The following is a 26,521-nucleotide window of genomic DNA, read 5'->3' on the forward strand; positions in this document are numbered from 1 at the left end:
TTCAGAGAAGCCAATCTCCATAAGCAGTTCCCGCATAGCCTGTTTGGCAGTCTGTCGGCAAGTTTGTTGCCTGGGAATCCGATGTGACCTGCAGTCCAGACGAATACCACTGAACTACTGGACCATTCCTGGGCATAGGTGGACTCCTGATTGGTCACTAACAAAGGATGACAAGGGTGGCACTGGTCGATAGCTTGTAGGCTGCTAAAGGAGTCAGTACACAGGAGAAATGACTTGCCTGAGCATGAACGGATGTTCACAAGGGCACGAGATATGGCCGTCAGTTCTGCAGTGAAAACACTGGACCCATCTGGTAAGGAGTGCTGTTCTATATGTCCTCCATGAACATAGGCAAAGCCAAGGTGAACATCATCCATCAAGCCATCAGTGTGAACCACTTTATGGAACTGGTACATGTCAAGAATCGACAGGAAGTGGCAGTGGAGAGTTGCAGGGTTAACTGAATCCCTAGGGCCATGTGAAAGATCCAGGCGAAGCCACAGCCTATATTTACACCATGGAGGTGTTCACGAATGAAACTCAAGTATAGGTGGTAAAAGGAAGGACTCTAGTTCGGAGAGAAGGGATTGCACACGAAATGCAGTTGTAAGCACTGAGCTGGGCTGCCAATGAGGGAGATGAACCACTGAGGGTGGGAAAAGGAGACGGTAATTTGGATGCACAGGAGAACTACAAACGTGTGCAATGTAACTGGAGAGCAACTGCGCATGCCTAACCTGCAATGGAGGGATTCTGGCCTCCACCAGGACGCATGTCACCAGACTCATCCTAAAAGCTCCTGTCACTGGGTGAACGCCACAGTGGTGAACTGGATTGAGTGAACACAACGCTGAGGGTGCCGCTGAGCAATAAACCACACTCCCATAGTAAAGGTAGGTTTGAACAAAGGCTCTGTACAGCTGCAGCAGCGTAGAGCGATCTGCACCCCTAGTCAGGCAGTGGAGGGCATTGAGGTGCTGCCAGCACTTCTGCTTAAGCTGACGGAGGTGAGGAAGCCAAGTCAAATGGGCGTTGAAAGCCAGTCCTAAGAATCGATATGTCTCCACTATAGTGAGTGGATCCTCATTGAGGAAAAGTTCTGGTTCCGGATGACCAGTATGACGATGACAGAAGTGCATATTGCATGACTTTGCGGCTGAAAACTGGAAGCCGTGGGCTAGAGCCCATGACTGCACCTTGTGGATGGTTTCCTGTAGGTGCCACTCAGCAACACCAGTACTGGTGGAGCAGCACAAAATGCAGAAGTCATCTGCATACAGAGAAGTAGAGATAGAAAGTCCTACAGCTGCTGCTAGACCATTAATGGCCACTAAAAATAGAGATACACTCAATACGGAGCCCTGCGGGACCCCTTTCTCCTAGATATGGGGGGACCTATGGGAGGCACGAACTTGGACATGGAAAGTATGAAGCGACAGGAAATTGTGGATGAAAATTGGGAGTGGGCCTCTGAGACCCCACTCGTATAATGTGGCAAGGATATGATGTCATCAGGTCATGTCATATGCTTCTCTTAAATAAAAAAAGACGGCAAAAAGATGTTATCATCTGGAAAAGGCTGTTTGGATGGCAGACTCGAGGGACACAAGACTATCAATGGTAGAGAGACCCTGGCTGAAGCCACCCTGACATGGAGCCAGTAGGCCACGAGACTCCAGGACCCAAACCAACTGCTGACACAAGTTACGTTCCAGCAGCTTACAAAGAACAATGGTGAGGCTGATGGGCCGATATGTATCCACATCAAGTGGGTTTATACCAGGTTTAAGGACTGGAATGATGGTGCTCTCCCACCATTGTGATGGAAAGATGCCATTGCACCAGATATGGTTGAAGATGATGAGCAGATGTCACTTGTAATCAGATGAGAGATATTTAATCATCTGACCATGGATCCGATCTGGCCCAGGAGCTGTGTTGGGGCTATGTGCAAGGGCACTGAGGGGCTCCCACTCTGTAAATGGGGTATTATAGGGTTCACTGTGTATGTAGCGAACAAGAGGACTTTCCTTTCCATCCGCCGTTTGGGGGTGCAAAAGGCTGGGGGGTAGTTCTCCAATGCAGAGGCTCAAGCAAAGTGCTCGGCAAACCAAAGTGCTCGGCAAACCAAAGTGCTCGGCAAACCAAAGTGCTCGGCAAACCAAAGTGCTCGGCAAAGCAAAGTGCTCGGCAAAGCAAAGTGCTCGGCAAAGCAAAGTGCTCGGCAAAGCAAAGTGCTCGGCAAAGCAAAGTGCTCGGCAAAGCAAAGTGCTCGGCAAAGCAAAGTGCTCGGCAAAGCAAAGTGCTCGGCAAAGCAAAGTGCTCGGCAAAGCAAAGTGCTCGGCAAAGCAAAGTGCTCGGCAAAGCAAAGTGCTCGACAAAGCAAAGTGCTCGACAAAGCAAAGTGCTCGACAAAGCAAAGTGCTCGGCAAACCAAAGTGCTCGGCAAACCAAAGTGCTCGGCAAACCAAAGTGCTCGGCAAACCAAAGTGCTCGGCAAAGCAAAGTGCTCGGCAAAGCAAAGTGCTCGGCAAAGCAAAGTGCTCGGCAAAGCAAAGTGCTCGGCAAAGCAAAGTGCTCGGCAAAGCAAAGTGCTCGGCAAAGCAAAGTGCTCGGCAAAGCAAAGTGCTCGGCAAAGCAAAGTGCTCGGCAAAGCAAAGTGCTCGGCAAAGCAAAGTGCTCGGCAAAGCAAAGTGCTCGGCAAAGCAAAGTGCTCGGCAAAGCAAAGTGCTCGGCAAAGCAAAGTGCTCGGCAAACCAAAGTGCTCGGCAAACCAAAGTGCTCGGCAAAGCAAAGTGCTCGGCAAAGCAAAGTGCTCGGCAAAGCAAAGTGCTCGGCAAAGCAAAGTGCTCGGCAAAGCAAAGTGCTCGGCAAAGCAAAGTGCTCGGCAAAGCAAAGTGCTCGGCAAAGCAAAGTGCTCGGCAAAGCAAAGTGCTCGGCAATCGCGTTTGCGCTGGTAGATAACACGCCATTGATGTTAATGCTAGGGACACCTGTTGGGGTCTGGTACCCAAAAAGATGTCTGATCTTCGTCCAACTTGGGAAGGTGACGTATGGTACCCAATGGTTGAGATGTATATCTCCCAACACTCCTGCTTCTGTCTTTTGATAACCTGGCGAACGCGGGCACGGAACCGCTTATAGGCTATTAGGTGCTCCAGGGAAGGTTGCTGCTTAAGTTGCTGTACAGCTCGCTGACGCTCCTTAATTGCCTCAGCAACTTCCGGCGATCGCCAAGGGACCGCTTTTCGCCGGGGGCACCCTAAAGAGAGAAGGATCGTGTTTTCTGCCGCAGTAACAATTGTTGCAGTCACCTGCTCAACCATCACATTGATGTTACGGCATGAGGGAGTCTCAACAGTAACCGCAGAGGCGAAAGTTTCACAGTCTGCCTTGTTTAAAGCCCATCTGGACAGGCGTCTGTGGGCCTGATGCCGGAGCAGTGACAGGAAGGTGGGGAAGTGGTCGCTACCACACTGAAATGTGTGACGGCCTCAGTATTTAAGAGGCAGAGGTCGAACTGAGACAATAAAGTTTCGACATCTCCGCCTCTGCCAGTAAGCAAGGTGCCACTCCACAAGGGATTATGGGCATTAAGATGTCTCTAAAGCAGGAAAGGTTTAGAGAGTTGATCAATCAGTGCAGCTAATACATTCAGGGGTACTGCACCAACTGGAGGAAGTTATACATAGCAGACAGCTATTTCCTGTATCATCCTTATTCTGACAGCCACAGCTTCAAGAGGGGTTTGAAGGGGTACAGTTTCACTACATACTGAGCTTAGGACATAAACACAAACTCCACCTGACACTCGATTGTAGTTGCTACGGTTCCTGCAATATCCCTTACAGCTGCAGAGGGCAGTGGTCTGCATTTCCAGGAACCAGGTTTCCTGGAAGGCAATGCAGAAAGCAGGTGTAAAGCTTAACAGTTGCCGCTGCTCAGCCAAGTCATGGAAAAAACTGCCGCAGTTCCACTGGAGGATGATGTCATTGTGAGACTGGGAAGCCATGGAACATTCAATTAGGCAGTTTACACCTCAGGGTCACCCGTTGCCACCAACTTATTGCCTGAGCAGTCTATATCCATTGTGTCTGAGGGTCTGGTGAGATGTAGGTCCTCAGCAGACACCAGAATCTCCACCTTATCCCCAGACGCAGAGCTTGTAGGTAGCAGTGGTATCAGTGCCACCACGATTTCTTTGGTCTTAGGGGTCTTCCTTTTGGATTTTTCTCACTGCTTCTTGGGTTTCTCTGGCTGGGAGGGCTTCACTGATGCAATCTCCGGGACTGAGGATGATCATGAAGCCCTATGACCAGCTGCTTTTGGGCACTTCAGTCACTGGTGGGAGTCATCTTCCGTGGGAAGGGAGTGACCCAAGGGATCCTTTCCTGCTGAGAGGAGCCGAAGACGACTTACGCTGCTCCGGCTGAGAGGTGGGGACTGGTGTCCCCGATGGTTGGGAGGGCAGTGCTCCCAAATTAGGTGGTGCACGAGCAACGGGTGGGTCGGGGATGGGTGGGGTGGGGTGGGGTGGGGTGGGGGGGAGTACACCCTTCCCCCCCCCCCCCCCCCAAAATCAAGGCTGGGGGGCAGGTGTAGCCTTCTGGTTCTGAGGGTCGACTTGAATTTGAAGAGCTGATGGGGCAACAATGTTCTCGTAGTGGCAGTGTATGAGGAGCTCATAGCCACAGGATGTAGGAACTCATATTTTCTCTTAGCCTCAGTGCAGGTCAGTTGGTCCAGGGTCTTTTATTCCACAATTTTCCTCTCTTTCTGTAAAACCCTGCAGTCTGTTGAGCAAGATGAATGATGCTCTCTGCATGTTGACACAGATGAGAGGCGGGGCATATGGATTATTGGGATGTGATGGACGTCCACAACCTCGACATGTAGTACAGCACGAATACATACGGCCGACCTTCCAGCACTTAAAGCACTGCATCGGAGAAGGGATATATGGCTTGGCATCACAGTGGTAGACCATCACCTTGACATTTTCGGGCAAGGTGTCACCCTCGAAGGCCAAGATGAAGGCACCGGTGGCAACCTGATTATCCCTTGGACCCTGATGGACGTGCTGCATGAAATGAACACCCCACAACTCTAAATTGGTGCACAGCTCTTCGTCAGACTGCAAAAGAAGGTCCCTGTGGAAGATAATACCCTGGACCATTTTTAAGCTCTTATGTGGCATGATGGTATCAGAAGCATACCCCAACTTGTTACAAGTGAGTAAAGTACGTGACAGGGCAGAGGATGCTGTTTTTATCAAGACTGACCCAGATTGCATTTTGGACAAGCCCTCCACCTCACCAAACTTGTCCTCTAAATGCTCTACAAAAAACTGCCGATTCACCAAAACAAAGGAGTCTCCATCAGTTCTCATACATATGAGGTACCGGGGTGGATACGGTTCGTTGCCATCCTTAGCCTGGCATTCCTCCCATAGTGTGGCCAGGGAGGGGAATGATTTAGGTCCTACTTTCTTGCATTGTACTGAGACTTTGAACACTTAGAGACTGCTGGTATTTGATCACCAGCAAGTGATGACGTGGTACGCTTCATCGCGCATCATCTGCCCTGATGCCTCCCACTCCGACCAGGGGCCCTCCCCATGGGCACCACCCAGCCGCAGCAAAGGCCACCTGGCAGGATGGCCATTGCTGGGATTCCCGATGCCCCAGGAGGATGGGCATCTACTCCTTGGCATATGTGGGGAGTTAACAGTGCAGGCATCAGCAGATTGATCCCTGTGTTGTCTGGGGGCTACAACCAACAGGATACATGGTGACCCCACCACAACGGACTGGCTACTGTGCTGGATATGAGGTAGTCCATCGTCATCGTCGGTGCAAAAAGTGACACTGCACAGTGCATGGTGTAAAACGCACCCAGGAAGATAGTAGGTCATGTCGTGAGAGTGTCAAAATTTTTTGAAGTTTTGAATCGTGGACTTGCAATATTCACCTGTGTTGCTAGCAAATACTCTGAAATATTGTCAACTTGTGAACTTTAAATATTTTGCATTAGTGACCTAGTTCTAACTCTAAAACTTTACCATGGTTATTTGCAAGTGATTTGCACTCGCAATTGAACTAGTTTGAGATTGCGGAACTTCAATTTTAAATTTGCGCTAAACAAACTCTGATTATGTTTTAGCGACTTTTCTGAAAGTTTACGCAATACATAATGAGAGATACTGCTCCAGACTGGTTTAAACTCACACTCAGACATTCATTAATTCAATGAGAAACAATTATTAAGTTTGTTATATTTTGGAAAAAAAAGAAAAGAAAAAAGTGTGAAAAAACTCTGTTTTGCTCATCTTAAAAATACTGACAATAGTGAAAATTATTTTCGCACTAAATTCACACTAAATTCTTGAATGGAGTTATTTGAACTTTGTGATGAGATTTTTGTGTTAATGCAATGAGCATGTTTGGCTGGTTTCTAGACTTCAGCAGAGCAAACTGTTAGAGATCCAACCATGCATTCCAAGGCCCTATGTACAGCGATTTTCAAGTGAGGGGGCACTCACAAGTTAAAAGTTTACAGAACTTTTTTTTGTGTCAACTAGTTGGAAAGCAATTTGTGCAACATAAATATTTTCCATTACATCACACGATGAAACACACTGCTTGATCTTATGTTAAAAAAAGAAAGAAAGAGAGAGAATAAGAAGAAGAGTGATAGTTTAAATGCAAGGTTGTGCCCACCTTACTTTACATGTGGCTCTTAACCTTGCTCAAGTCTTTCTGCTGGGCACTATTTCAGTGGATTATACATCTGATCAGCCCATTGCTTCCAGGTTTACTGTCAGTGATTGCAGTAAGTGTTATATGTCTGTGCTGATCCTGATGGAGGTGGCAGAAGGGATAGAGTGAAACCAAGAGTCAGCATACAATTTTGATCTTTCAAGAAGCACTGAACATTTGTGTGTCTCATGGGTCAATTGCTGTTATCAGTGTTTTATGCCTTCTCTTCACTGTATATTCCCCAACATCTCTTCTGGTTGCTTCTGCTTTTATAATATGTCTATGCTATTCTGTTCTTTAATAATGAACCTCATGTTTGTACATTAATGAACCTTAAGAATTGTGGAAAAGGAGTGCACCATGACACCACTGTGCACACTAAATTGTGACAGGGGAAGATAGAAACCTGTGGCATACAAGGTAAACCTGTACGAGATTACTTAGTGGGCCTTAATAATCATTGTGGCCAGAGGACTTGAGTAAAATGATTATGATTGTGTTTTGTGTGCTTGTGGTACATAGTTTATGAACAGAATTATACTATGCTTCCCAGTGCAAAATACTTGCTTACCATCTGCATGATTTCTTAAGAGAGAGAGCGAGAGAGAGGATTCTTCAACCTTAAAATAAAAGGATAAACATATTATTCTTACCTTCCAAAGCTTTAAAAAGCCGACAGAATTCATGATCAAGAAGCAGATCACTAGGCTGCCTAGGACGCAACTGTGGATGTTTTGCAGCTTTGCTATAGAGTTCATGTTTGGAGACGCTACTTAGCTTATCAAGGAATGTTTCAAGTCCAATGCGTTTCTCAATCAGCTGGCAGAGATTTTCCTAGCAAAAAATACAGAAAAATATGGTATACTGTTAATTAAGCAACGGAGTGTATAATTTTTTAATATGATAAAGTTTAGCAACTGCTTTGAAAATCAAACAAATTTCCACTACTGCTGCTACACTACACACATTAAAAAAATTAGTACTTTTTTTGTGTGTACAGAAGAAGACATTTGCTTAGTGAAACAACTTGCCATTGACAATTTCCCCTTTACCGAATGCCTAAACAGATCAGTTCACGTAAAACAAAAATTAACAAACACAAGTTTAACAACAAAATAATTGCAAAAATAATATTCACCTTTCGTTTCTTTCAGCACTGTGAACATTTCTGCTATCAGGCGTGCAAGGGCTTTTTATGACTGTTTCTACTTTCCTGCACTCCAATTTATAGAAAATACAATACTAATGGTTGTGACTATGAGCTGCAGAAACAAAGGAAAAAGACCCCATTAGGCATTATTGTAGTTTTTTTGACAGTTGCAGAAATAATCTCCAGCTACATACATTATACAAAATGTATAGAAGAATGACAAAAAAGAAGTGTTCAACCTAAATTCTCAAATTATGTCTGATGGAAAAGTTATTTCCCATAATTTTCCTTCACATCCCTATGCCCATATCTGTGAACACTCCAGTTAATATCAAAATTGGTTGATCCCTACTTCAACCATCCCCAAATGTATGTAGAACACTATGAAGTAAAGTTTCCTTGTTCATAGTAACTGGGCTTTACATGTATTGTGTTTCACATTACCTACCTACACCTTATAAATAATTACATCAGAGAGTGTACTTTATTTTGTAAGTAGACGTTGAACTGTTTATAGAGGTATGTCCTACATACAAAACGTTTTATGACATCATGTTGCAAATGCACATGGCACTTCTTCGTATGTTTTTTTTTTAAAAAATTCTCTCTGTGACCCACAAATGGAAACAGAAAGAAACTATTGAATGCTCCCCGATATACACTCTGAATAGTTAAATCTGTAGGCATTGTCTCATAAGTTGGCAGAGAGATGACACTATATCCTTGGAAGTCAGTCTTTGTTACATGCTATGGCATAATGCACCTCATATGTATAACTTGAGCTGCAGAATAGTTTTCATTACAATATTTTTTAAAGTAGTTTCCATTCATCAAACATATGAACTAAAATACCACGTGAACACAAAATTACATTTTGGAAGGTCTGACACTAACAGAATATCTTCCAAAGACAATGTTCATAAAGAGTCCACTCTTTCATTTTCAACAATTAAGAAATACTCTTATTTCCTGAATATGATTCATTTGAAAGAAGTCCCAAAAATGCAACCACAGATAAAAAACAGAGAGAAAGTGAACAACACGATATTGGACAATTCGCAGTTGAAGATGTATGAAATACCTGATGCTCCAGGCTTCTCTGAAGAAATATTTTGCATAAGAATTGTCTGTGTAACATTTATTGAATACTGACCAAAAGCAACTGCCAAAACGAATTTCTCAGCAATCTTAGGAACATTTTAAAAAGAATACTGGTTATTTTATACATTGTGTAGAATACAAATTTGCAGCTTGCATGTTAGTTTCATTGCTTATTTTCTTAAGAAGCTTCTCATTTGGCAATGAAAGACTGGGCAGAACCCAATTTAGATCTTTCCAACACAAAAAAACTTTGAGGTGATCACCAGGAATCAAACTCAGGACCTCTGCCTCAGCAGCCAGCAACATTAACTACTAGACCATGGAGGTTACCAACAATATTTGATAAGAGGCTAGACAGTAAAAGAGACAAATCAGCTTTAATTCAGACTGTCAAAAATACTTTGATAATGAAAAAACTTAAGTGAGAATTGTTGGAACTCTTATTCTATTCAATATACTTGGACCACCCCACATTTAATAAAATTTATGGAAGCCCTAAATGAGTATTTTGAAAAGCCTCCATAATTAAATTTCATGGATGCAATCTACTTACTAGAAAAACCTTGGACACAGTGTACTGACCTAAAAGGAAACTACTTTGAAAAATTAGGATGTTTTTACAAAGAACAGACATGTCAGGAAAGTTTTCTTCACTTATAATTACAACCAACAATATTTTAAAAATTTCCTTACACGGTTACCTAGTAACAGTTCACAGTTTGGCTCATTTTATTGTCTGAATACCATAAGACTTCTTATATATATGAAAAATAATTACAGTAAGCAATTAAAGTAATGTCATGAAATGAACTAAGGGAACAGCCACAGCTTAGCTAACAAAAGTCACTTCAAAATAAATGAGAAATGGTTTAATATACGAAAAAAATCTCTGGTCACAAAAATCATTACCTCCTCGGACTATATCTTTAACACAATTACCACTACTTTAAAGTGTCTGTCATTTGTGATAGTAATACTTGATCTACATCTGTAGATGGTCTCTCACACACTCACGAGATTAGACAGTCCCCATGATTACAAAAATCTTTTGAGTACTTACCAACTAACTTCTTTATTTAAGAATGAATGTTTGTGTTTACTCATGATTTCACAATGACTTATTTGATAGATTAATGAGTTGTAGGGCACAACCATGGAAATAATGGCTTGAAGCTTTTTATATGATAGGATTAGAAAGTGGAGAGCCCTGATGTGGGAAGGTCAGGAACAAATAACACATCATATGGTGACAGAATTGGCAGGTGACCAGGCACCATAAAAAAAAAAAAAAAGAAGAAGAAGAAGAAGAAGAAGACTTATGTTGAAAAATGGTGACATTGCTGATGACTATTACATACAAATAGGAACAATAAAAGGCCTGCACTTGCTTAAAAAAAAAAAAAAAAAAGTTGCAACTGATTAAGTTGCACACAGTGAGACACAAGAGAGTGGAATTCTTTCATTAGCTAAACTGAAAAATGAATTAAAAGAATGTGAAAAATTAAAACAAGTTCTAGTCCTATTTAAAGGAAGAAGATCAGAGTTTAATCTTCTATAAACAATGAGGTCATTCGTTGGAGACTGAGCACAAGCGGCGGCCGAAGTGGCCGTGCGGTTAAAGGCGCTGCAGTCTGGAACCGCAAGACCACTACGGTCGCAGGTTCGAATCCTGCCTCGGGCATGGATGTTTGTGATGTCCTTAGGTTAGTTAGGTTTAACTAGTTCTAAGTTCTAGGGGACTAATGACCTCAGCAGTTGAGTCCCATAGTGCTCAGAGCCATTTGAACCATTTGAACTGAGCACAAGCTTCGATTAGGGAAGGATGGGGAAGGACATTGGCAATACCCTTTCAAAGGGAACCATTCCAGCGTTTGCATTAAGTGATTTAGGGAAATCATGGAATAGGGATGGCTGGTCAGGGATGTAAACTGTTATCATCCTAGGTGCAAGTCGAGTGTAATAACCATTGCATCACCTCGCTCAGCTCCAGCCATGCTTACCCAAATAATCAAGCATATAGACACAGAAAAAGCTATCAAGTAAGAAATAGATGTAACTGGACAAGTGCTACACAGACAAGTGGTTCCTAAGATGATCACTGGTGAACGCAACAGGAAATATGACTGGTCATTCATAGAACACATTTCTACTAGCAATTATGCGCCTTGTGACCACTACAATTAAAAATACTGCTGTTATTGAAACTATGGGGCCATACTTGCATTTTCCACAAAAAAAGACTGAGTTAAGCTTTATCGAGTGTGAAAGCCTTCGACATCCATCTTCTCGAATGCTTACTTACAGCTTCATGTCAACTTCAATGGAACTTACAGCTTCTGTGACATCTATTTTCAGCTGCCAAGGCACACTGTTAGTTCTCTGTCAAAGATGGGTACATCAGAAACATTCGCCATTTTAGACATTAGGAATTAGCAGAAAGGTTTTTCCGAGTTTGAGGCATTTGATATTGTATGTAACACAAGGCCTCTGTATGCTCATACCATGGGTAGGATGATAGTCATAACAGTTTAAAGGAAGGGAGGTTTATCATTATCTTGACATCAACATTAAATGCAGAGCTTTGGTGGAGAAGAAGAGGGGTACGAAACATACTATCATTTGCCAGGACATGAGTCCAGAGGCAATGTTCTAACTGATTAATGTAACTTGACTGAATAACAACTGAGACAACAATAAATTTACATGTAAAGTGTGAACACACTGTAACTCACCTTGGAAAAGCTGCTGACAGTGTCGTCATTGAATACTACACATATGCCCATTAAGAAAGCACAGATCCCTTGTACCAGTTCTTCATTTTCATCATGTTCATTTGATCCAACCTACAAGAACAATATGAATTTTTAATACTTTCAGAGCTACCAACGTAACTATAATAAATAAAGGAATATGTATGAATTGAGCAGCTGGGGTTTACTAGTTCTCTAACAAGTAAAGTGCAGAAATTTAAAATGTTCTGAAATTTCAGTTTAAAACTATCAAGCACTTCACATCTTATGAACTGCCTTATGTTTGAAGTTAGTATGCAAATAAGATATACTATATGCATGATTCTAAAACCTAGAATAGATCCAGTAAATAGCAACAAAGTCAAGAATATTTTACACACCTGTGCTGTGAGGTAGGGAATACTTGTGGCAATGCTCACAAACTGTTTAACTGCCAGAGAACAATGGGCCAGCCATGTACTGAGTAACATCAAAATTCCAAGTTTCGACTGCACTTTGCCACACTGGAAAAAATTAATAATAATAATAATAATAATAATTTTCTTGTTACTTTTTCAAAGCTACAGAATTTCTTACCGTCTACTGTATTTCATTTACTGGAATAAAAAGCTTCACAATACTAAGTAGTTGCTTTCAGTCCTGTTGTAAACCATATTTGTACAATGAAATGACAAAATTAAACATTCAATAATAAAAATATTGACTGGGTTACTATTGCTAAGATTAAAATTTTTACTGAAACCCAACCAAGACAGATGCTGTTACACAGGCAGTCATGAAATATAACGCTACAGTATTCCAAGCCATGTCAAACCACAAGTGTGAAGTGCCTCTTAGTAGTGAAGCTCAAATGACTGAATGTGTGATTATACAATATATAACATGTCATCACAGTTATGATCCGGAATTTGTTATCACAGTTAATAAAAGTATATAAAAAAAAAAGAAAAATCTTCCTTCACATAGTGGATCAGAGGCAGATTTTATAACACTTAGACCAGTCGAGCAGACAAAGGAACACACTATTTTTTGTAGAAACAAACCTTACATTTGATGAAAAAGAGGAGAAGTTGTTACAAAATGGTTTATGTTAGGCAGGCCTTCATTAATTTTAATAGCCACAAAATACGGTGACACTGTACTTTGGTTTTCATCATGTAGGTTACATCTGATGATGCAGCTGTATGCTACAAAACCAGTTGTGTTTTAATACACAACAGTTTTACCAAGTGTTAGCACAATTCTTCCTAACATTATGTCTTTCAATAGTTGCAGTTGCCCTGAATATAAAGTATTTGCAATTGGGAACTGTTGTCTTGGATGCATCACTCAAGTGAGCATCACAAATCTGCTCTTGTTGAAACTATGTTTTTGTTTTTGCTTTATTGTTCTTTGGTGAACATACCATGCAGCAAACTACATATTACTTACGTAATACATCTTATAGTTAAAACAAATTAATGTAAATGCACACAAGACACATAGTAGCTGATAAAAATATAATGGGGAAATCCACTGAGATAAGTGACTTTGACAAAGGGAAAATTATTATTACACAGAGCCTGTGAAAGAGTATCTCAAAAATGGCATAACTGGTCGAATGTTCACATGTTACTGTTGTGAGCATGTGCAGAAAGAAGTAGGAGGACACTGAAAGTACCAATGTGCACTAAATGTTTGGATATCCATGACTCTTCACAGAACATGGAGTTCAGAGGCTGGTGGGAGTGATATTATGCTATGGGAGACATTCTCCTATGCTTTCACAAGACCTGTGGTGGTAGTCGAAGACAAACTGACAGCTGCGAACCACCTGCATCTCTTCATGTTTGATGTCTTCCCCCCCGACAGCGGTGTCCTCTTTCAGCAGTATAATTGTCTATGTCTTGGAGCCAGAACTGTGCTACAGCGATTTGAGGACCATTATAGTGAACTCACATTGATTTCTCAGTGACCTGTTCCTGTGGAACCCATCTGGGTCACTATCGGGCACCATCACCGTGTATGCAAATAAGCGGCCCATTAGTTACACGAATTACATGACCTGTGAGAAAACATCTAATGCCATGTACCTCCACAAACCTACCAAAAAACTGTCAGATCACTGATAAGCAGAATCAGTGACATACTTTGTTCCAAAGATGGACAAACAACCTATTAAGCATATGGTCATAATGTTTTGGCTCATCAGTGTATACCATCAAGAGCATTGAATTGATAACTGTTAGAGTGGGGAATCTTATGAATATACTATAACCTCTAGAAGATGAACTTATGATACAAGTTGCAGCCTAGAAGTTGGAAATGTTCATCAGTGTACTCTGCAAGTCACCTACCCCAATGTGAAGCAAGCCGTACTGAATTTTGCAATGCAAACGGATCTGCTATTGCAATATATGAATATGTTATGATCTCTCTAAATATTTGACGATCTGCTATTGAAATATATGAATATGCTATGATCTCTTTACATATTGGACTTCAATGAAGCTCTGCATAGTATTTTATAGTTGTCACTATTTCGCGTCAAATTGTTTGTGCAATTTTTAAATCTTTTATGATTTTTTTTTTACCTCATTTCTGCCACTGACTTAAATGGTTCCACAATGCAAATCATTTATATAACACCAATAAAGTCAGCAGTTGACTTATTGTTAACAACACACCCTATGTCAAATTGTTATTCCAATTAATGGGTTTTACATGGCACCAACAAGCATGTTGATAAATAACATACATATAATTACAGAACTAATACCACCTGGTCAGTGGCTCAAAGTGAAGATTTTTTGGTAAATCTGTGATACAGTGATATACTCCATCCTTGATGTGGTCAAGGTGTATCATCAAATTCTGCTTACACACAATGACATTGCTAAAACTGAGATTTGGACACCAATTCATTTGTACAAATTTACACGTGTTGTTTAGTTTATGTAATGAAGGACAGGCTATTTGAAGGTTTGTGTATGAAATTACTCAACATTTAGAGTTTTGTCAAGAGCCTTGTGCACACGGACATTGTGGGACCATCATTACTATCAGAAAGAAATCTTCAAAGTTCAATATCAACAGACTACTATTTGCAATCACTGGAAATTTTTTCAATGGCAGATGCAACAGCAATCACAACTGCATGAGGATGGGTCACATATTTTAGAGTATTCTAGCACATAACCACTGACCAAGGAATTTTATTCAAATTACTATGTTTGTTTAAAACTTTGGCAGTGCTACTGGAAACAAAACTCATTCCAACTACTGCCTACCACCCAGCTGCTAACAGCATTGCAGAACAGTTACTCCTCTAGTTAAAAAACTGCACTTGTGGAATGTCATAGAGCACTGCGTAGTTGATGCTAGGAATGCATATGTATTTTACAGAAGATTGAGATCCAACAGGCAACGAGATGCTCTATAGATAATGGGAGAATTTTGACAACATATCAGAAAATGTCATCAAAGAATCAGAGTTTGCAAGGCAGTTGTGAGCTTTAAAGTGGTAATTAGGAACAGGGATATGGTTTCTGACAACCATTCACTGAAAAAGAGTTGCAAATCTGCAAAAATGTTTCGGTATACCATGATGCTGTCTGTAAACTGCTAAAGCCACAATACTATGAACCATAAGTCATGTCAGTGCACAGAGACAAAACATATGATGACATGGATGAACTAACAGTTGCACTATAAGAAGACAGATGTAAAACTGGTTTTCGCCCCAAATGAAAACTCAATAAAGCACATCCACAAGCAAGATGTCATGAGTAAAGATTGTCCTTCACCTGCCATCAGCACTAGCAATGCCAAAATGCATGTACTATACGACAAGTCCATTCATTCCTATACAATGTTAAGACAACAGGTTGGGAGGGGGTGGGGGTGGGCGGCTAATGCGGATGACTATTTTATTATCCATTTTATAACATCAGTCTTTTTTATATTTACTTTTTCCTCTCTTGTTCTCCTCCTGTTTTACCTCCACTTTAAAGGTAGATACTTTTTTGTTGCATCTCCAAACCTTTATATGTGTGTATTTAATTTTGAAATTAAAAACTGTATTAGCTGTACCACATACCTATAATAAATATAGTTGTGGAAATGTCTATTTCCTGCTCTTCACACACAAATCACCTGAATTACAAGACATCACTGCAGCTTTTTTTATGAGATAGTTTATGAGTAAGTTTACACTTTTATTTTTTCCTCAATGCATGCCTATTACAGGGCAGAATACTAGAAAGACCTCAAACTGTTAAGTGCTAAAGACTGATTTGTCTGTTAGATGCCTCATGAAGCTGCTATAATAACAGAAACAAAGACTTTAGTGAATCAGTTCTTGTTAGCAAGATTTTTTTTGGAGGGAAAAAAACCATCCTGAACTCAACAGCAGTGAGTGAGGAAATAATCTTGGGTAGAAAGGCTCTGGGCAAGTGGCATGAATAACACATTTTGGGATATCCAACAACCTCATTTGGTCATCTCTTTTTGAGTCTAAAAGAGCTGGAGCTGGATGTGTGTAAGCATCATCTGCATAGCTTTGACCACGGTAGGTAGTTAAAGGCCAAGAATAAACTTGAATGAAGAAGGTACTCCAAAGAGTGCTGACCACAATCCATCCGGTTTCTAGAATTTGATTAGTTCACTTGACAAAAGCTGCAAATTAAGGAAGTTGTTCAAGATCTGGTGGCCTTTCACCCATTCCAGCAATAAAACTATCACCATAAACATTAATTGCCATACAGGGATACCACACAAGCACACAACTGTAACAACATTGCACACAATAAACAAAGTAAAATGAGGTGGTGTTCTGAGGTTAACTGGCATGTTTCATGCCATGCCAGTTGAAGCTCCTCAATCGTTATTTTGATATGTCCACATACATATGTACACATACATAAGAAAGTAGCCATATAAAGTATGAACCTTCTTATAAGAATACATGTTGGGGGGAAAAAGAGCAAGTGAAGGATCACATCCAACTCCTCCTACAAATACAATAAAATTAAACCAAGAATCCCAACCACTGCTTAGACTCGGTTAACAGCATCTGCACCAATTAAGAAGGTTCATACATTTTCTGATCTGTGATCCAAATGTTATGCACTTGTGCCAAACTGGAAGAATATTTCAGTATAGAACTACATATTTGTGGGTGATCTGTCTCGAAATATACTTGATCGTAAATCAGGATTCTTGACATAGCATCAATAAAGGCTTGGGATGCAAACCATCCATTGGACTAAGTTATATCTTTTAAGAAGGTCAGATGACAGATGCACAGTAGCATTAAGGAACATATTTTGTGTTAGCATATGATGTCCACCTTGGAAGCCATAAAACTCCTCTGTATTCTGAAAATGAAAAATGCTAAGGATTACATAGATAGATAGATAGATCGATATGGTAACTAATGAAAGGATACTGGTTGGTTGGTTGTTTGAGGTTTAAGGGACCAAACAGCAAGGTCATCAGTCCCTTGTTTCAAATAGGCTCGATTCCGCTAATGGGACATCTCAGTAAAATCAGAAAAATAAAACGGAAAAAGGTAAAAACGTAAAAGGGCAGTCATGTTGTCATTGGTAAAAAACAAAATGAGGGAATTTGGCAAGAGAACGAACCCAACACTATGCTGAAGCAGCATAGGCAAGACCACCTGTGACATAAAAGGTACAACTGCTAGAATGTAGAAAGTATGTATGGGAATAGAAAGACTAACCAAGCCTTAAAAAAAAGGGTAAAAACAGAGTAAAAAGGGAAGAAAAGAGGATTTCGGTCAGGGAGGGGAATCGGGAATCTCCGAACACTGTTTACAGTGGGAGACACCCAAACACTCACCGCCCTACCCCAACACCAGAGAGAGAGAGATTAAAAACCTTAAAACTGAGAATAAAAACCACTTTCCCGGAGGAAACCGAGAACCAGAGACACCATCCGGGAATCGTCAGCCAACATCAAAGGTAAAGTGTGGGGGAGTCTGTACTTAGCACGCAGAGCCAAAAGAAGGGGGCATTCAACCAAAATGTGGGCTACTGACTGGAAGGCTCCACAACCACAAAGTGGGGGAGGCTTATCATGCAAAAGAAAACCATGGGTCAGCCTGCTATGGCCAATGCGGAGACGACACAGTGTGGTAGAGTCCTTTCGGGAGAGGCGAAAGGAAGAACGCCACGGGCCTGGTGTCACCTTAATTGCACGAAGTTTATTAGACAGGGGAGTAGCCTCCCAAGAATTGGCCCATGACTGTGCGAAGCGGGATTTGATGTGAAGCCGTAAATCCGCTGCAGGAGGGGTTACAGAAAACGGGGGGTAAGTAACTGCTCCCCCAGCCAAACGATCAGCGAGCTCATTACCCGGGATACCCACATGGCCAGGGACCCAAAGGAAGTCAATGGAACAAGCAGCACGGTGAATATCAGCAAGATGGTCATGGATGGCAGAGACCAAGGGATGGCGCGAAAAACACCGGTCAATAGCAAGAAGGCCACTCATCGAGTCCGTACATAACAAAACGCGGTTGTGTTGGGACTGTTTAATAAAGGTAAGGGCCTGGGAAATTGCCATCAATTCCGCAGTAAACACCCCACATGTAGGTGACAGCAGATGACTTTCCGTTCCAACAGAGGACGTGAAGGCATACCCAACATGATCAGCAGATTTAGAGGTATCAGTGTAAAAAACAACAGCATCCCGAAACTCCCATAAAATTTGGCGGAAAAAGGAACGGAACACCACCGGGGGGATGGAACCTTTTGGTCCTCGGCGGAGATCCATCCGAATTCGAGGCCGAGGAACTAACCAAGGAGGGGTAGAGGGGAGGGAGCGAGGAAGACAGGACAAAGAAGGAAGCTGAAAATCATGGCAAAGAGACGCAAGGCGCAGCCCAACCGGTAAACCCGCCCGAGGGCGGGAGTCGGGTGGGTGACGTCCATGGTCTGGGAACAGGATAGAATAGGAAGGATGAGTGGGAGAGGAACAGATAGTGAGTGCATAAGACACCAGAAGCTGGGATCGCCGAACAGAAAGGGGGGGGGGGGATCCCAGCTTCAACCAGGAGACTATCAACAGGGCTAGTATGGAAGGCACCGGTGGCCAAACGGATACCACGATGGTGGACTGGATCCAGCACGTGCAGTGTGGAAGGAGGAGCTGAACCATAAACTTGACAACCATAGTCCAAGCGAGACAGAACTAGAGCACGATAAAGACTGAGGAGGAGGGAACGGTCCGCACCCCAAGAGGAGTGGGCAAGGAAGCGAGGGACATTGAGTTTACGGAAACATCCTACCTTCAGGAGTCTGATATGGGGCAGCCAAGTGAGCTTGTTGTCGAAAAGAAGACCCAAGAAACGAAACTGTGGGACCATAGGCAATCTTTGTGCAGCGAGATAGAGCTCTGGATCAGGGTGGATCATAGTACGGCGACAGAAGTGGACCACTCGCGATTTTAAAGGAGAGAATTGAAACCCGTGTGAGAGGGTCCATGCAGAGGCACGCTGTATAGCTACCTGGAGCTGCCGTTCTGCAGATGCCATCGAGGAGGAACTAACCCAAATGCAGAAATCATCCACATACAGGGCAGGGGCGACCAAGGGACCGACAGAGGCCACAAGTCCATCAATAGCAATGAGGAAAAGAAGGACACTCAAGACAGAACCCTGTGGGATGCCCGTCTCCTGGGTCCGTGGAGAACTAAAAGTAGTACCAACTCGGACTCTGAATGACCGATGGATCAGGAACTGGCGGATAAAAATCGGGAGTGGGCCCCGAAGACCCCACTGATGAAGGGTAAGTAAGATGTGATGGCGCCAGGCTGTGTCATAGGCCTTGGGAAGGTCAAAAAACGCTGCAACCAAATGGCGGCGCTGGGAAAAAGCATGCCGGACTGCTGATTCCAAGCAGAGTAAATGATCGATTGGAGACCGTCCCTCTCGAAAGCCACACTGGTAAGGGGACAATAGATCCCGAGATTCGAGGACCCAATTGAGCCGACGGGCTACCATCCGTTCAAGTAACTTACAAACAACATTGGTCAAACTAATTGGCCGATAGCTGTCAACAGATAGGGGGTTCTTACCAGGCTTAAGGACAGGAACCACAATGCTATCCCTCCACTGAGAAGGGAAGTCACCCTGGAGCCAGATACGGTTAAACACCCGAAGATGTTGCCGTTGTGGAGCACTGAGATGTTGAAGCAGTTGGTTATGAATGGAATCTGGGCCAGGGGCCGTATCATGAGAAGAAGATAGAGCAGAAAGAAATTCCCATTCAGTAAAAGGTTCGTTGTAAGATTCTGACTCACAAGGGGTGAAACATAAGGTGGAAGCTTCAGCCCGCTGTTTTTGATGAAGGAAATCAGCTGGATAGGAGGCTGACGCTGATGCCACTGCAAAATGGGTCGCTAGATGTTCTGCAAGAACTAATGGGTCCGTACAAATGCCATCTGAGGGTGGACTGCTGATGGCAACCTTGGAGAGAGCGAAGTGTAGCCCATACCCGTGACAGAGGGACCGTAGAACCAAGGGAAGAAACGAATCGTTCCCAACATATCCGCTTGCTATGTTTGATTAAATAACGGGCTTTAGCGCGAAGGCGTTTAAAGGTAGTCAGGCTGGCTACGGATGGGTGCCTCTTAAAGTGTTGCAAAGCTCGACGGCGATCACGGATGGCAATGGCAATAGCCGTACTCCACCACGGGACTTGCCGGCGATGAAATGGTCCAGATGAGCGCAGGACAGCAAGGCTAGCAGCGCGAACAATCACGTCAGACACGTCACATAGGACGTCATCAATACAACCCGACAAAGAGGGAGAAAACGCGACCTGTGCAGTGTATAGAGGCCAATCGGCGCGTTGGAAAGACCAACGAGGCAACCTGTCCATCGGGGAGCGGGAAGGGAGCGTGATAATCAACGGGAAATGGTCACTATCACAAAGATCGTCGTGTGGCGACCAGTGTAATGAAGGGAGGAGAGAGGGAGAAGAAAGAGAAAGATCCATGGCAGAAAAGGTACCATGACCGGCACTGAAATGAGTAGGGGAGCCATCATTAAGAAGGCACAGGTTGTGGTCTGCAATAAATTGGTCTATAAGAAGATCTCGTCTAGATGGAAAGGCACTGCCCCACAAAGGATGATGAGTATTAAAAACCCCAAGGAGGAGGAAGGGAGGAGGAAGTTGCTGAAGAAGGGTGGTTAAGGTAGCAGGTGTAAGAGTCCTGTCAGGAGGGAGATAAAGATTGCAAACTGTGATTGCAGAGTCGAAGTGGACCCTAACAGCAACCGCTTCCAATGTAGTTTGAAGAGGAATCCACGTGCTAGCAATGTCTGTACGGACCAATGTACAAACGCCACCAGAAGCCCGTAGGGGTCCGACCCGATTTCAACAGAAAACACGGAACCCACGGAGGGTCGGTGAGTGAGCATCAGTAAAATGAGATTCCTGGAGAACCACACAAGCTGCAGAGTAGTACGAAAGAAGGGATTTCAATTCCGGAAGGTGACGATAGTAGCCATTACAATTCCATTGGAGAACTACAGAACGATGGTTTAAATGGGGGCTGAACACTTTAAATCCAGTCATACCGCCGGGTCCCCACCCGTCACCGACAAGGAGGGGGCGACATCCATGAACGACAGGTCAGAATCTGGTTGTGAAGTCGGGAAAGGGACCTCCGGTGACACCAGAGGCTCTTTGTCCCGGGACTTATGTTTCTTCTTCCGTTCAGACTGAGATCGAGGAGGGCTGTGAGGCATGAAGGAGCCAGCTGCAGCAAGATCAGGAACAGAAAGAGACCGGGCGACCTGGGGGCCGACAGACCGCGGCTCTCGCGGTTGTCGCGCAGCAGCAGACCTTTGGCCTGGAAGGTGCTGGGAACGGGCATCCCGGGAGAGGCGCCCTTGACCGGCAGACGCCGAAGGAGTGGGACACTTCTCCGGCTGGGGAGGGGGAGCAGCGCCCATAGGAGAAGGTGCGGGAGCCGCAGGGGAGGGGGGGAGGAGAGGGGTCCGGGATGGAGATAAGGAAGGGGGAGGAAGGGGTGAAGTTGTAACCAAGGCGTAACTAGATGTCGTGGACACAGGGTGGAGTCGTGCATATTTCTTATGGGCCTCTGTGTAGGTTAAACGATCGAGGGACTTATACTCCTGTATATTTTTTTCCTTCTTATATACTGGGCAATCTGGTGAACGTGGAGAATGACTACCATGACAATTTACACAGACAGGAGGGGGAACACAGGGACTCCCCTCATGGAGTGGACGTCCACAGTCACCACAGAGAGGGGCCTGTGAACAGCGGGAAGACGTGTCCAAAACGCAAGCACTTAAAACACCTCATAGGAGGTGGGATGTACGGCTTCACATCACAGCGATAGACCATAATCTTAACTTTCTCAGGAAGGGTATCCCCTTCAAAGGCCAGGATAAAGGCACCAGTATCAATACGATTGTCTTTAGGACCCTTCTGAACACGCCAAACAAAGTGAACACCCCGCCGTTCGAGATTGTCCCGAAGTTCCTCATCAGTTTGAAGGATGAGGTCCCTGTGAAAAATCACACCTTGTACCATATTTAGAGACTGGTGGGGGGTAATGGACACAGGTATTGTGCCAAGATGGGTACAGGCACGAAGGGCCACAGGTTGGGCAGCTGAAGCAGTTTTTATCAGCAACGAACCCGACCGCATCTTGCTCAGGGAGTCCACTTCGCCAAACTTGTCTGCAATGTGTTCCACAAAGAATAAAGGTTTGGTATTGGTGAAAGTATCTCCATCAGTCCTGGTGCAAATTAGATAACGGGGGAAAGGTTTTGCCCCTAGCCGACGGGCCTGACCCTCTTCCCAGGGGTAGCCATGGAAGGGAAGGCCGAAGGGGCAAGAGAAGCAGCACTTGAGGAATCAGTTCCACGCAGAGAGATGGCCAGAGTTCTGGACCCGTATGCGTTTCATTTGCATAGCGTCCACCCTGATACCATCCACTCCGATCAGGGGCTCTCCTCATGGGCGTCACCCAGCCACAGCAAGGGCCATCTGGCACGGCGGCCATTGCCGGGAGTTCCGATGCTCCAGGATGATGAGCAACCACTCCAAGGCATGCATGAGGAGGTCACAGCTCAGGTATCAGAAGTGTGATCCCTGTGTGTTCAGGGGGCTCAACCAAAATGGTACATAGCGACCCCACCATACGGGCTGGCTACCGTGCTGGCTATGCACCCTAGTATCAGACAACGACGTGAAAGAAAAGGTGGAATGTACTAGGAGGGCGCACGTCGGAGACACTAGGTAAGGTGCTCTTCCCCAAATGGCTCACACTACGGAGGAGAAATTTTGTAATGGAGGTCAAACCCCAGAGGGAGGCCAAGGAATGCCAAAAGGAGGAGATGATTATGCAACAAAGCCGAATTGGAAAAGTAACAGAACCAGGAGGATAGCGGGGGCCAACATAAGCAAGGACACCAAGAGAGGGAGAGGAGAGGGCAAGGGGAAAGGAGCATGGAGGGGAAAGGAGGGGAAGGGAAAGGAAATGCAGCCCTGGAGAGAAAGAAGGCTGCAATGGCTCGGGGCCCCGTGCTCGCCTCGTACGTATCCACAAAAGAGTTGTGGACCCCCTGGGGGGGAAAGGATACTGAGTCAAATCAGGGAGAAAATAAATTTATGTACAACTTAACTAAAACAAGGGATCAGACACATTCAAAAACATCAAGGAATAGTTTAGTTCGATAACAGAGGGAGAGGGAGAAGGGAGCTAAAAATAGGAGATAGAGAACAAGGCTAAATTACAGTCAACAGGTTCAAATGGGTGTATTTTGCAGTAAATACACAGAGATGAAGAGACATGTACACAAGAGACTAGCATGTAGGGCTGCCTTAAACCAGTCAGTGGACTGAAGAAGAAGAAGAAGAAGAAGAAGAAGAAGACAACGACAACGACGGTGGCGGTGATGGTTACTACTACTACTACAGTGATGGACTATCAATCTTTAAGACAAAATTCCTTTCTTGAAATGTACATCAACCTCCAATAACGGGTGACTTTCGGATTTTTCTGCATAAAACCACAGACCAATATTATTTGATAATTAGAATAGTTATAAGGACTGTAATAAAGAAATGTAAAAGGAAACCCAAAAATTGAATTTAGAAGTATTTTTTTACTGGTGTTTAATGTATGTAATGCAGGAAATGTGAAAATTGTGTTCAATGTTATAAACATAGGAGAAACTAGTAAAAATGGTTACAAAATTGCTGCCATGGGAAGGTATATGTGTAAGTGTGTGGGTGTGACTCGAGAATGGTAAAACACTATTCTTGAAGTTCCAGAGCTACAGAATAAGATATAACAGGAAAATAGTGACTTCCAACAAGCATATAGCCCAGGCATTATTTCTGACGTGATAACTGTCTGCTGCACAGGATTGTACAGATAGAGCTGAACAGTCACTTACACACTGCCCATCACTTAAGGATTAATAAAAGCTACTTTTGAACACTATCTTAATTTACAATATCTCAGTCTGTTAAGTGCGCAGGATGAGACAAGATGAAATACATAAATATGGTGGTGAGCCACAAGCTGAGAGCAGTGGTGTTTTGTTTTATGCAGCCTAATCATCTACATAAGCTATTACTGGACTGATTGGTATTACACCTTAAATTAACATCTAAGAAAAGAACATTAACACCAATGTTACAAAATTGACAAAGTATTAGTGATGTAACTATTATTGTTCTCACTAATTAAAGTAAAATATTTCTAGGTTAAGATATGCGCACATGTTGACTAACAAGTAACTAGTGATTAAAAAGAAGAAGCAAAATGGTATCATAGTCAGTGCAAAAAAAGAAAAATAATTTTTTGAATACTCTACAGAGCAGGAGGAGAAAGAGAAGAAGAAGAAGAAGAAGAAGAAGAAAAGAAAAAATTTTACCTACAACTTAAGTATGAACTAAGACTTATTACAGTTAACGCTGAAAATGCATGTGACATTACAATTAAATCACTGTGAGAAAATACTTCTAAAATACCTGCTGTAGCAATGAAGTGCACTGGTTGAGTAATGACACAGGAGGGTTGCCGATGCTAGTTGCAAGCATTACTCTCAAAAGCTGCTCTTTCTGTGCAGGATTTTCAACTAATGCATGAGCAAGAGCCACAGCACTGAACCAGTTTGAGAGTGGATCAGCACTGAACATTCCTCCACAAAGTAGCTGACCAGTTGTTAGGGTGCTCACTGAAAAATAAAATTACAAAAATTGCTTTTCAGAGTAAAATGAAAGCAAGACAATTTTAATTTTATGCAATAATGATCTTACATATACTTGCTGCCTGGACTCCAACCAAATGTGAGGTACTGTTGGTGCTGCACTCCTATTTACAGCCAAATTTGACTTACTCTGCTTGCTACTTACTTTGATGTGCATTTTTATGCACCTATGCTGATATGCCATGGAATTTACATTCAAAAGATGTTCCCAGTCTCTAGCAGATGCGGTATTACTGAATTTGTTGTCAGACTTCAAGTCTGATTAAAATGAAACCTTCATTTTTATTTCCCAAGTTTTCCAATATTATTTTTCTGAAAGGCTTCCTCTACTACAGTCTACACTGTCCCAGTATCTTGGCTGCTAAGCCATGGCGTAAGAACCAAGATACTGATCTTGTCGCATTTCATTTTATGATTACCTGCAGGTGGTGACCAGTGACAGATGATTTGCTTGACTGTTTACATCAAATCTGCTGCTGCTGTTCCTGGACTGTTTTAAGGGTGTACCCCACATATGACACACCACAATGGGATGGAATGTAGTCTACATCCAGTTTTCAGAGTCCTAAGCTGACCTTAACATTGCAGAGCAGACCTACATTTGTTGGAGAGAGGGGGGGGGGGGGAGGGGGGGGGGGATGAAATTACATTGGATATGTTTTCAAAGGAGTCCTCCAATTTCTAAATAGACGGATTGAGATTGAGAAAAGAAAGGAAAAAAAAAAACATCTTTTACTTGCTGTATACTGACCCAATCAGTTGCCACTGTTCATTCCAACTGCTTAATTAGTCAGTCTAAGTATATACTCATTTGGAAACCTAGTCATAGGATTATAGTCTTTTGCAAGGATCTCATTGTCCAATAGCATGTGAGCTGTGTGGAGCATAAAAAAAGAAGGATGGTTAGATTAAGTCCAGTGCTTTAACTACTGCCCACTTCACTCCACACTACGAACAAGTGTTCTCGGCATGACAGTGCTTTGCATTGTGATTACAGGTAAGGATTGGAGATTAGGTTCAGTGTATGTGTACTTTCTACACAATATGGGGTCCAGGTACCGTAACTAACATGTCATGATTAGGCTCCAAATTCCTAGGATGAAAACAACTACACAGTCTAAAAGTTTTCTAATATCCTTATTTCATTAACCAGGAAAAGAAGTATCAAATTAAACACAGCTAAGTATAAGGCATTTAATTTATTATGGTCTCATCAGTCATCTCCTTCCTCATTCACCACTGATGTAGAACACCAAGGGAGTGTGCATTTCACAGAGTAACAGTAGGGGTGCAGAAAAACAAATATGCATCAAATGTTGTATTGGACACCTGAAGTCAAATGGGCTTTCAACAATGCTTCACACTCAGTCTTTGAAATATTGTGGCTAAAAATGGAATCAAATCAGTTGCAAAACCTAAAATGTATCATCAGACAGAATTACTTTTTCACTCTGTAGTGGAATATGCACTGTTTTGGAAATTGTACACTGGACAGTGA

The 26,521-nt window shown here is 43.0% G+C and overlaps 1 protein-coding gene across 2 annotated transcripts in view; it reads right to left on the reverse strand.

Moving 5' to 3' along the window:
* Positions 1 to 26,521, reverse strand: part of LOC126161713 (general vesicular transport factor p115) — a 219,572-nt gene that overhangs the window by 73,605 nt on the left and 119,446 nt on the right. For both annotated transcript variants that reach the window (XM_049917745.1, XM_049917744.1), the window contains exons 9-12: positions 24,785 to 24,990; positions 12,140 to 12,262; positions 11,742 to 11,852; positions 7,412 to 7,592 (exon numbers count right to left, since the gene is read on the reverse strand). In XM_049917745.1, coding sequence (XP_049773702.1) covers positions 7,412 to 7,592; positions 11,742 to 11,852; positions 12,140 to 12,262; positions 24,785 to 24,990 — 621 coding nt within the window. The remainder of the gene's footprint in view (positions 1 to 7,411; positions 7,593 to 11,741; positions 11,853 to 12,139; positions 12,263 to 24,784; positions 24,991 to 26,521) is intronic.

Source organism: Schistocerca cancellata, chromosome 2 (genome assembly GCF_023864275.1).
Source record: "Schistocerca cancellata isolate TAMUIC-IGC-003103 chromosome 2, iqSchCanc2.1, whole genome shotgun sequence".
NCBI lineage: Eukaryota > Metazoa > Arthropoda > Insecta > Orthoptera > Acrididae > Schistocerca > Schistocerca cancellata.